Source organism: Antedon mediterranea, chromosome 10 (genome assembly GCF_964355755.1).
Source record: "Antedon mediterranea chromosome 10, ecAntMedi1.1, whole genome shotgun sequence".
Lineage (NCBI taxonomy): Eukaryota > Metazoa > Echinodermata > Crinoidea > Comatulida > Antedonidae > Antedon > Antedon mediterranea.
The window spans coordinates 11,421,929-11,433,971 of NC_092679.1; the positions used below are offsets into that span (position 1 = coordinate 11,421,929).

At 31.8% G+C, this 12,043-nt stretch overlaps 1 protein-coding gene across 1 annotated transcript; it reads left to right on the forward strand.

The window, feature by feature from the left end:
• Positions 1–1,651: 1,651 nt before the first annotated feature.
• LOC140060735 (alpha-N-acetylneuraminide alpha-2,8-sialyltransferase-like) lies at positions 1,652–9,326 on the forward strand. The gene is made up of 8 exons (XM_072107070.1): positions 1,652–1,776; positions 2,773–3,030; positions 3,673–3,808; positions 4,139–4,248; positions 4,660–4,749; positions 5,005–5,246; positions 5,664–6,111; positions 9,300–9,326. Exons 1-7 carry the CDS (start codon positions 1,715–1,717, stop codon positions 5,888–5,890), a joined length of 1,125 nt encoding a protein of 374 aa, XP_071963171.1. The 5' UTR covers positions 1,652–1,714; the 3' UTR covers positions 5,891–6,111; positions 9,300–9,326.
• The last annotated feature ends 2,717 nt before the right edge of the window (positions 9,327–12,043 follow it).

The following is a 12,043-nucleotide window of genomic DNA, read 5'->3' on the forward strand; positions in this document are numbered from 1 at the left end:
TAGGCGTTTTAGCCTTGCTATGCCTAGGATTGTTTGGTCGTTTGTTAACATAATTAGCACAGTAATTAAATAATAATATCGAATATAATTATTAAAAAACAAATGTTACTGTTAATATGTAATAAAAAATGTAGGCCTTGGGTTATAGCGTACCTTTTATTTGATTCAAATGAAAGGAATCTATTTAGATGTTATATAAAACATATAATGAATGTTTTATGTTTGTGTAATGGTACAATTTACAAATGAGTGTAATGGTACAAATAATGGAATTTGGTGAATGATGAAAGGTTAAATATCAACTCGGCGTTGCCTCGTTGATATATAACCTTTCATCATTCACCTCATGCCATTTTTTGTACCATTACACTCATAAACATTCATTATTTGTATATTATTTTATAATAATTAGCCGAAGTTGATAGTTGATTTACTGTCAGAGAGATCGACGTACGCTACAGGGTACGAATTATTCGCGATCTATTAAAAAAAACTATTCATTCATGTAGGCCTACATTACTATACAAAAACCATCCCATTTTCGTTTAGCCAACATCTTATTATAGCTACGTTATTACATTTCAAATGTCATGTTCATCGTACATCGAAAGTCCAGATGGTACGCACGCATATACATGAAATATACTGATTTCCCCGACGGAAAATAGTAGACCATTTTTTTTTTTAAATTGAAAAAAGTGAACATAAATCGTAACCTCTTGCTACAGCGTAAAGTACGTCGATACACAGTACACGACGTAACGCGTCGGTAAACTTCGCCTGGAAAGTAACTACAGTACACATTACACAGTACACCGCCACCACTGAGAATAATTGCGCGCATTCGATTAATTGATTTTGGAACGAAACAAAGTTTCGTTCATCATTTCACTTGTGATAATTTTCCTTAATCATTTAATATTGTTCAAAATTAAAAATTTTTAATATAGTATATTAACAAATAGTTATATCTACCAGCTTAAATTTTAACTTATATATATCTCTTCAAAAATGTACTTCCATCGCGAAACCAGTCATAACAATAACATTCGCGGCGAAAGTACAAAATAGGAATTTTATTTTATATTATATTTATTCTTTATACAATTTGTTGTTTAAAAAAAAAATAATTTATCAAAGTATACGGTACCATGTACGTGTCTTTTTATATGCATTTAAAATTTTTAAAATTAACTTCGGCACTTTTATCAGGAAATAGTGCGCTTTTATTACACATGGGCCTACTCCTCCCATGCGAATTTTATATAACCACATATTAAGGCAAAACAAGAAAAAAGACCGCACAGATAACTGTTAGTAGAACTTAATAATATTAACCAACGCTACATGAAACAAAATCAACCAATCAGATGACAAGGATGATATCCTAGATGTGTTAAAAAGTCATAATAATAGATTTCCTTATATAATAGTCTTTGTTGTTAAAAATTCACCAAACATGGTAAATAATTTTTTTCCAATTCATTCTATGGCATTTTATCGTTTGGTCACGGAGCAATATTTTGTTGCCTCGTTGTTTGATCGAACTTCTTCAAGTATTCCTTTGTTTACAAAAGAATGGATCAATACATAGTATTAAATTATTATTACTAGCCGGTCGACAGACAATAAGTCTGTTAATTCAGATGACACATTCAACGCGTTTAATTTGACATGTTGTTGTTTTCATTCACGAACATATTGATTTACAACAATGAAGACTAGACATCGGCTAGCTTGCGTTACGATTATGTCACCGTTTCTGTTGTATTTATGGTAGGCCTAAGTCAAAACTGTATGTATTCTTAAGTATAAATCTTTAGTTTGTCTTGCTTGAAAATAAGTTCTGTGTTTTTAATGAATCTGTTGATTTTAACTACTCAATTTTCGCACGGTTGGGGCCTAGGCCTATGGTTTGTCTATGAATCTAGTATCTTGTTCGCTTCTTGTCGGAAAATTGTAACCTCACAGAGAGCCCAGGTATGATCAGTTTCTGTGTGTGTACTACTCGAAATATGAGCTAAATGTGTACACTGTACCTACGGTTTATTAGTCCTTATCCGAGAAGACTTGGTTTACCACCAGAACCATGGAGCGAGTGTTACCATCGAATCCTTGCCGAATGGCTACGTGATTATCTATAGATAAAGGATACGTGTTACATTTTTTGTATAGTTTCTTGTTACTATACTAAGTATTTTATGTAGGTATTTGATTTTTGCAATTCTGCGAAGTTGCTTTCTGTGATATGTATTTATTTATATATTTTATTCTTTGTGCATGAATTTTAAGTTAGTATTGGTTTTACTAACGAGTTGTACAGTCAATGTTTTATCTTAAATTTTATTTTATATGTTTCGTATTCCAAAGTAGTGGTAATCTGTTCTTAGTTCTTGTTTATATTTGCTTTCTTTTTTTCATGTCTTCCTTCTTTTGACGTATCTGCTCTCCGTTTTATTAAGTACATTTAATTTTTTCTTTAAGGTTTTGCCAAATGTTCTACGGTTTGGTCGATATTTTGTTTTTTGTTCAGACTGACAAAATCGACATTGTCTGCGTAGGCTATTTCAGTTGAAATTCGATTAATATTGTCGATGTATGATGTATCTGATTTGTACCATACCACTCATAAACCTTCATTATCGACAATAAACGGCTTGGTAAACTAGTCAACTGTACTTAATTATAGGGTTCCTTATCGCACTTTTACAAGAAGTATATTTTATATAGGGCTTAATATACTATTTTTTATCATTGATATTATGTATTTAGGTGGTGGAAAAAATACGAACTAAGTATCTACAATGGTGTGCAGAATTTTGGTAATCCATTATTGCCTAATCAAGAATTACAGAAATTAGTCAGTGAATCAAGCAAAACAAAAAACCCAGAACTAATAGGTTATCAAAAAACCGTCGAAAAACTCAAGTATATTATGAATGTTTCAATTGATAATGAAAGTACTCACCACGTATCTACTATATTTAATACAACTTGGCAACAAAACATATCCAATCTGCAGGATATAAGGTAAACAGAAACTATTTTTTAATTAATGTCACAGTAGTTAATTAATTAACAGCCAAATTATATTAACGATGAATTTTTTTATTTTTAAAAATTTTTATTTTATTCAGTTGTCAACAGCGATGAAACCGCCACTAACAGGTTGAATCTAAATATAACGACAATAAATTAACTTTCGGCTGTTGTATGAAACTGTTCCAGCTACCATTTTTCTTTTTTATCTAAAATACTAAAGTAGCTTTTATATCCGAAGCCATAGTGGTAATTATTTATGATAACATGTGGTAGGAATTTATTTATGGAGTAGTGATAAACTGTTGCGTACAATATGAACATATTGTGCGACGATTTCTCTCTGCAGCATTGATATTGTATTATTGATTTATGTCTTAATGACTTTAGCTCAGTCCTGTACATCAAACAATTGCTGTCATGACAACGTCGATATCACCACTCTTGTATTTATTGTACAACAGCTATTATTAGTCCTATATTGTTTAACAACATGATTGCATTAAAAAAAATATTATAGGGCCGTTATTTTCAGTTAAAAAAAATTGGTTTGTTGGTATTCAAAGAATGATTAAGATCTATTGGTCATTTAGTCTAATTTATTTCAAATTAGTATTATTTTTTACATTTTAGGTCTGATTTGAAGAAATATGTACACACAGGAATGATTCTTAACCAGAAACAAGTTAGAACATCTCAAAGATTTGATTATTTGCTAATGTCAGGAGGTATAGGTATCAGGGAGAAGTTCCACAGAACGTTGCCAAAAGTATATTTATTTTAAATGTATTTTGCTAATCAGTTTTAATTTGATATAAAACTCTCTAGATATATAATGTTTGTTGAATGCAGGGTTATAACCTCGTTTATTACAGCATTATACAGTATGTGCCCATACATACCATGCACTCCTATTCATTTTCATTGAAAGTCCCGATGCTTGATAACGTTGTAAATACTAATCTCTAATATTTGTTAACATTTTAGCAAAATGGCTTTGAAACAGATTCTTTGAACTAATTCATTTTCAACTCTAATGTTATGAATATGATACATACAATATTGTACTGAGAAAAATAAAAATGATCATACTTTACAGTATTCTCTCGAAAAGAATGTATACAAGAGATGTTCTATTGTTGGTAATGGAGGAATATTAAATAGAAGTAAATGTGGCAAAGAAATAGATAAAGCTGATTTCGTTATTAGGTTTGTAGTATTCAATTATCATTTATTACAGCACATTAATCATGTTATCATCATCATCGTCATCATTATCTCAGCTTGTCTGTTTTGTGTTGTTTTATGAATTAATCCTACACGCCTTCAAATTGAATTTTTGTCTTACTCAGTCTGTCATTGGAAAATCAAAATTGTGGCATTGAAGGACAAATGCGTGACATACTGTATTATGCCCCTATATTGAATTAATAAAGTTCGAAATATTTAATCAAATGTCTTGCCTCCTCACCCTTTTTCGAAGTTGATTATTATGGTGACATATTCTTCTACAAAATTTAAAATCGTTTGTAATAGTTATTCAAATATAAAATTTTCACAAATAATGTGTGAACCAACCGTAATTAAATTGTATTGAATTATTCTTTTCCTTCTTTTTAGATGTAATGCACCACCAATCGATCAATTCAGAGAAGACGCAGGTGTTAAAAGTAATTTAACTACAGTTAACCCTTCTATTATTAAGGACAGGTAGATATTTAAAATCATATCAAATCAAATTTATTATCACCAATAAAACCATATATTTTTTTCACTAACTGTATTTAACTAAATAATTTAAAAACAAATATCTGATTTTAAAATAATTTTTTTTCTGGCATCAACAACCATAGGATCATACAGAGCTTTCTTAATGTTGAAATTATACTTTCATTTCACCCTAATCACATTTAACGTTTTTTGTTTAAGTTCTTATTTAATAAAATAATTACTCTATTTATTTAGATTTGGTAACGCAAAGAAAATTGATCAACAATCCAAGTTAATAAATAAAATGAAAGAATACACCAACTATATTTTCTTTCCAAGTTTTGCTTCTGATTGGATCTATGGCTTGAGCATTAGATTAAATGATTTACTGAACAGTAAATTGAGATCTGCAAAATTGGTACATGGAAATCCGAATCATTTCAAAGCAATTAGAGCATATTGGTCTAATAAGGGTATACATACATTTCTATCAACAGGTTAGTAGGCTACTCTACTTTTTCTTTCCACTAAATAAAAAAGGCAACCAAACAAATAGCTTTATAATGGGAAAATGTTGATTTTGCCCATTACGCCAATCTAAAATAATCTATTAGGAACTTTAGTCTGCAACATCCAAACTTTGCCAGTTGACAAACTTCGACACAAACTGCAGAAAACGTTACTGCATGGAGGAAGGTACGATGTACCTCCTGACAAATCCTGACGAATCAAATCAGTGATATTGAAAATAGACAAAATGATAACCTCCAGTAACAGGAACTGTGTGTAGGCATGACAAATTCATAGGTTTGGTCAATATGTTTGCTAGAGTAGAAGACTTATCATGTTACTTGTGTATTTCATGGTCCTCTTTAACATTTTTAAAGTTCTAACTTTTCTGTTATGTCTTTTAGGTTTTTACTTAACAACTTCGTCCCTATTGTTTTGCAATGAGATTCATCTTTATGGATTTTGGCCGTTCTTTACTGATATACACAACCGTCCAACCCCATACCATTACTTTGAAAATGTGGAATTAAAAAGAAGTCGCCATGCATTTGACAAAGAATTTAATGAACTTGCCAAACTACACAGTGATGGTGTTCTACAACTTCATGTCGACGATTGCAGTGTTGGCTGATGTTAAATTTTTAACTTTAAATAGATTGTAAATTGGCATTGAGTCTAATTTGTAATTTAGTTAGTTTTGTCATACAATGAAAGGTGGAGCAGATTATTATAATATGCAAGCAAATAAACTTATTTAACAATTTGAAGATACGATGCGCAACCTGTATAATCTACGCAAGCATAACCCTACCAACGTAGACCCACAAGACTATGTTCCATAATCTATGATAGGTATTTATGAGTGATAAATAAAATATGTTGATATAGGACTGTTTTGCGAATCGATTGATTGATTGATTGAATTTATTTGATGCTCAACATTAAAATAACAAACAGACAAAAGACAAAATAACGAGCGTCAGGAACACCCATTAGGCCGGAAAAACCAGCCCATTTCCAATGGGGTCCAAATTGCACATAACAAACAAGAGAAAATACAACATTTATAAAAAAAAAAATATATATATATATACTTTACAATAAAGCCCAGTAAAACAGAAAAATAAAAAGAGAAAGCAAACAAGTAATGAGAAAAATTGCACGTTATCAAGACCATTATAGTTATCAAAATTATTCTAAATATAAAATATTGCGTTCAAAATGTTTTTTAATATGAGATTTGAAGGTAGTTAAGTTGGAAATTAATTTTAAGTTTGATGGAAGAGCGTTCCAGTCTTTGATATCAGAGAAGAAAAAAGTAGAATGAGACTGTTTATTTCCTTTAAGTAGAGGTAAAATCAGATTAACATTACGTTGGCGTGTGTTATGTGTGTGGATTGTGGATGTCCGTGAGAAATGTTCAGATAGATATTGAGCTGCATTGTTATTGACAATTTTATGAACATTACAAAGCCTGAGAAATTTTACTCTACTTTCCACCTTAAGCATGCCAATGTCTGATAACTCCTTCTGACCAATATGAGATCGTGGTCCGAAACCGTAAATAAAACGCACAAATTTGTTCTGAGTGGTCTGTAGTTTTTGCTTCAAAACTTTGTCAATACCTTCATACCAAGTCGAAGCACAATAATCAAACAAGCATTGAATTAAGGCAGAGCATAACAGTTTTTTTCGTATTTTTGTCTAAGCAACTAGCCTGACGATATAAATACCTTAATCTACTATTCGCCTTTTTTATTACACTTTTGGCGATGTTGTTACAAGAGGCAGAACTATCAAGTTCTATACCTCGCAGGATATGGAAGTACTACAAAATCGGGTAGACGAACTACATAGTTATTTTTGGCATTCCAGAGCAGTCGGAAGGTAATAACTGTTCAGATTATATCCTAGGCTTCTTTAAAACATACCTGAAAGTGGATAGTAATAGGCCTATGGACATAGAACGAGCTCACCGTACCCCGACATTCCTGCCCACAGGCCACTTGTTAGATTGGAGTGGGGCCTTGATTGTTTTTTTAGTTCATATCGTAGTAATGCAAGGGGAGTCGCAATCTTTTTCAATAATAACTTTCCCTACACTGTTACAAAGCATAAAAAAGATAATGATGGAAATATGTTAGCTTTGGAGGTAAAGGTTGATGATCTAAAATTTACGCTAATCTCAATTTATGGGCCCAACAACGACACCCCCGGTTTTTACGACAATATGAGGGAAGTTGTTTTAGAATATGAAAACCCACATAATATCGTTTGCGGCGACTGGAACTGTATTTTTGACAAAAAATTAGACTGTAAAAATTATCTAAAACTTAATAATCCAAAGGCAAGAGAAAAGATAATAAATATTTGTAGTGAATTTAATCTTACAGATGTTTGGCGTGTTTACAACCAAGATGAACAAAAGTTTACCTGGAGACAGAATAAATTCAATAAACAAGCCAGGCTTGATTATTTCCTAATCTCATCTGAACTAAACAGCAAAATGCTGGATTGTAATATAAAACTAGGTTACCGAACCGATCACTCACTCGTAGATATTAAAATGACGATGAAGCAGATAAAACACGGGCCAGGATACTGGAAATTTGACAATACCTTATTAAAAGATATTCAATACGTGCAACAAGTTAAAGAAACCATAAATAGAGTCCTAAAACAATATATAGTGCAAAACGAAAAAGATAATAAAGATGCTAATAAAGCGCTGTTTAGCATCAGTGATCAACTTCTTTTAGAAATGATATTAATGGAAATTAGAGCAAAAACAATTTCTTACGGGGCTTATAAGAAAAAGATTGAAAATAAAAAAAAAAAAAAATTAGAAAGGGAAATAGAAAAAATAACACTTGATATCAATAATGGCGACGCCACGTTAAATGATACACTAGAACTTAAGTCCGGCGAACTTATGAGTAACAGAAAAGTGAAGATGGAAAGAATAATGATGAAAACTAAACTTAAATGGATCGAAGAAGGCGAAAGGCCCACCAAATTTTTTTTTAACATGGAAAAGAAAAATTTTGTTGATAAAACTATAAATAAAATAGTAAAGGAAAGCAACAATAGTATTCTGCAAAACACAAATGAAATTCTTGTTGAGTCTAGACACTTTTATAAAAACCTTTATTCCTCAAACCACAATACAGATGATGAAAAAAATATTGTAAAACTTCTTAAAACTATGAATACATTACCAACATTAAGAAAAGAACAACAAAATAAAATTGAAGGGCCAATTACTTATAATGAACTTTTAGTGGCTCTTAAGAGGTCACAAAATGGAAAGTCACCTGGTATTGACGGCTTTAGCTATGAGTTTTTTAAGTTCTTTTTTGCGGATTTAGTTTGCTATCTTTTGAGAGCTATTAACGAGTCATATAAATCAGGTCAACTGTCAACTTCCCAAAAGTCAGGAATAATTACTTTACTCCCTAAGGGGGATAAACCCAGAGAGTATCTAAAAAGCTGGAGACCTATTACCCTGTTAAGTGTCACTTATAAACTTGTTTCGTCATGCATTGCAGAACGAATAAAATCGGTCCTTGATATATTAATTAGTGAACAACAGAAAGGATTTATTAATGGGAGATATATAGGCGAAAATACAAGACTTATGTATGATATTATTCAAATTTGTGAAAAGAAGAAAATTCCTGGTCTGCTTTTACTGATAGACTTTGAAAAAGCGTTCGACTGCATTTCTCACACATTTGTTAACTGCGTTCTTAAACATTTTAACTTCGGACAATCCATTCAAAAATGGGTGAAAGTACTATATAAAGATGCAAGATCCTCAGTTCTTGTCAATGGCTTTCTCTCCGAATCATTCTTAATCGAAAGAGGATGTAGACAAGGGGATGGGTTGAGTCCATACCTGTTTCTTCTGTGCGATTCCACTACACGATATATTCTGCGAGTTTGCTAGTGTAGACTGCGCATTACTTTTATACATACAAACATTTCTAGAGATATTAGAAAAAGAACTATCGGAAATACCTTCAATTACTTTTTTACAGTCTCGTGCGATTCCACTATACGATATATTCACGTCGAAGCCGGTTTGGGCCATTGCCGTTGCAAAGTGTTCTACTACATTTGCTAACAACTTCTTTCTAATTGAAGTACCTACATTTTTGTCGAACATGTTTGGGGTTAATGTAAACAAGGTGAGATATAAAAATGATAAAAATGTGGTTATAGATCTCATTTCTGTGACGTGTTGGACAGATATTTTTTTTTTCTCTTTTGTGGCGTGAACCACCACCTTTATTCTTTCATATCATAATTAAATACATTACAAATAAATCAGTAATATCTGTCTTCATATGTTCTTTCTTTAATTATATTGTTTTCCGTTAATATTCTACATTTTTGTTGGACAGATATAGCTTTCTGATAATACAGTTAAAGCTGTAAGATTCTCATTTTAATTTGTTATTATTATGTTACTGTTTATCATTTAGATTGGTGTGTTAACCTCAATGCCAAGTTTTATTGCAGCAGTGACTGGCTTATTATCTGCTGCTGTTGCGGACTATATCATTCAACAAAAATACCTTAGTATTCTGAAAACAAGACATCTATTTGTTGTATTAGGTAGGACTAATCTTTCACAGTGCAGTTTTAAAACTTTAGTGGAATCTAAGCGGAAGTAATTTCATCCACTTTTAAACGATCTAGTTAAAACATTATTAAAAGTGTAAATTTTTATTTTTTCTAATATCTGAGTTGAAACAGGTGTTGTCCTATCTGTTGTCGGTTTTATTCCACTTGTTGTCAATGATTATAATGTATTGGCGGTTGAGATTCTGTATATTGTGTTTTTCGCTGTTTATGGTTTCAATAGTGCTTCGGTTTTTCCAAACGCAATGGATATAACAGACGAATATGCTGGATGTGTGGCGGGAGCCACACACACATTTGCAAGCTGCACTGGAATCATCCCGATTGTTACTGGACTTGTAATTAAAGAACAGGTAGGCCTAAATAAAACCACAATGGTAATTCGTAGTCTATTTAACCATTAAACAAAATAAACTTAGGCCTGTACTAGGGATAATCCGGAATAACTATAGATTTTTATTTAAAGAAAAAAAAATTAAGGTCAAAATATTCTAAATTTGAATTGGCCATATCAAAGTAATATTAAAGTTGTTCACTTTAAGTCGAAAATTCGAGCCAAAAACAAAAAGTTTACGTAATTAACATGTAAATTAGTTTGATTACATTTCGTCTGGAAAATCGTCGCGAGCTAAAGTAAACAAAGATTTCAAACCACGAGTATGCATTAGCATTATGCTAATTTGGATTGTTTACAACTCGTCACTGTTGAGAAGGTGTTTTCACACAGATCGCGAGGAAGTTTATGATTATGCATACAGAGTGGCCAAACAAGCGCGTTCCATTATGGGACATTTTTTGATCGAAAACTTTGTCTGTAAGTCAAAGTTATTTTTGAACAAAAAAACATTTGATTGAAATTTATATTTATACTGGGTAACCTCTTCAGTCAAAGACTGATCTCCCAGAGGGCCCAGTTGGTGATCAGTGGCTGTGATGTACTAATACACCGGGGTAACCCCCTACTCGTCTCGAAAGATGTACTAGGTTCTTTAAAGTGCACACGAGCTAGATGTGTACACTGGACCTACGGTTTATAGTCCTTATCCGAGAAGACTCGTTCTACCACCAGAACCATGGAGTGAGTGAGCCTCGAACCCCTGCCGATGTTATGGCTACGTAAACATCTGTATTTCAGTTAAATGGTTTTTTTTCCGACTAATTTTTGGTGAAAGTTAATTACTATTATGATACTTTATCCATAAACGTGCTTCTCACCATGATAATTATGTCCATAAAATGTTTATTTTCAGAATTCTCTCGAAAGATGGATTGTCTTATTTTCAGAATTCTCTCGAACGATGGATTGTCTTATTTTAACGGGTGGAATCAATTTACTAGGAATGGTGTATTTTATCATGTTTTCCGAAGCTGAACAGCAAGTTTGGTCAGAGCAGAAAAACAAGAAAGATGAGAGAAGCGGTCTAATTATAAAATAAATAAATATCATATCATAACATAGCCACGAAACGAGAATATGGACTAGGCTATAACAATTTACATTATAACACCAAGAATGTAGCCAAGAACAAAATAAGAAAAACTGCAGAGACTTTAACGTAGCCGGGGAACGATGTTTTTAATATCTATTCTTTATTTTATTTTATTTTATTTTATTTTATTCAGTCAAAACCAACAGCAATAATTACCGCCACTAACAAGTTTATCAAACTAATTTTTTTTTTATTCGTGTGTTGGTTCTGTTTATTATTCATAGCAAAACAAACAATAGACCCACCGAATGAACAGATAGCATTTTGTTTCTATTCAAATGGGAATGAGATCATATAATTTGAGATGGATAGATCAAATACCTCTCAACTCTGGTGTCACTATCAGGTTGTGAGTAAGTAAGTGATCCTCCATAACTTAGTTTACGTTTAATATACACAAGCTCATAAATGTGGGCCCATAGCCCGACATACAGTGCGATGAAGACCATCGTTTTCTTTTCATAATAACTCTTTAATTAATCTGTAAAAACTCAAGGATAATATTTAAGTTCGATTATCAATGACTTAAACACTTAGCACTCCTCCTAAAGGCCTTTTGAATGGTGTATATAATACTGTATCATCTGTTTTGTTGTAAATATTAATGTATTGCTGTTGTTAATGTTTTAAATACGAATACACATGGA

What these genes read in the sequence shown, in the direction of transcription:
- LOC140060735 (XM_072107070.1), top strand. Translation starts at nt 1,715, where the DNA reads ATGAAGACTAGACATCGGCTAGCTTGCGTTACGATTATGTCACCGTTT. An exon ending in TCCAATCTGCAGGATATAAG is followed by an intron (nt 3,031 to 3,672) that starts GTAAACAGAAAC and finishes TTTACATTTTAG; the next exon opens with GTCTGATTTGAAGAAATATG. An exon ending in AAAGCTGATTTCGTTATTAG is followed by an intron (nt 4,249 to 4,659) that starts GTTTGTAGTATT and finishes CCTTCTTTTTAG; the next exon opens with ATGTAATGCACCACCAATCG.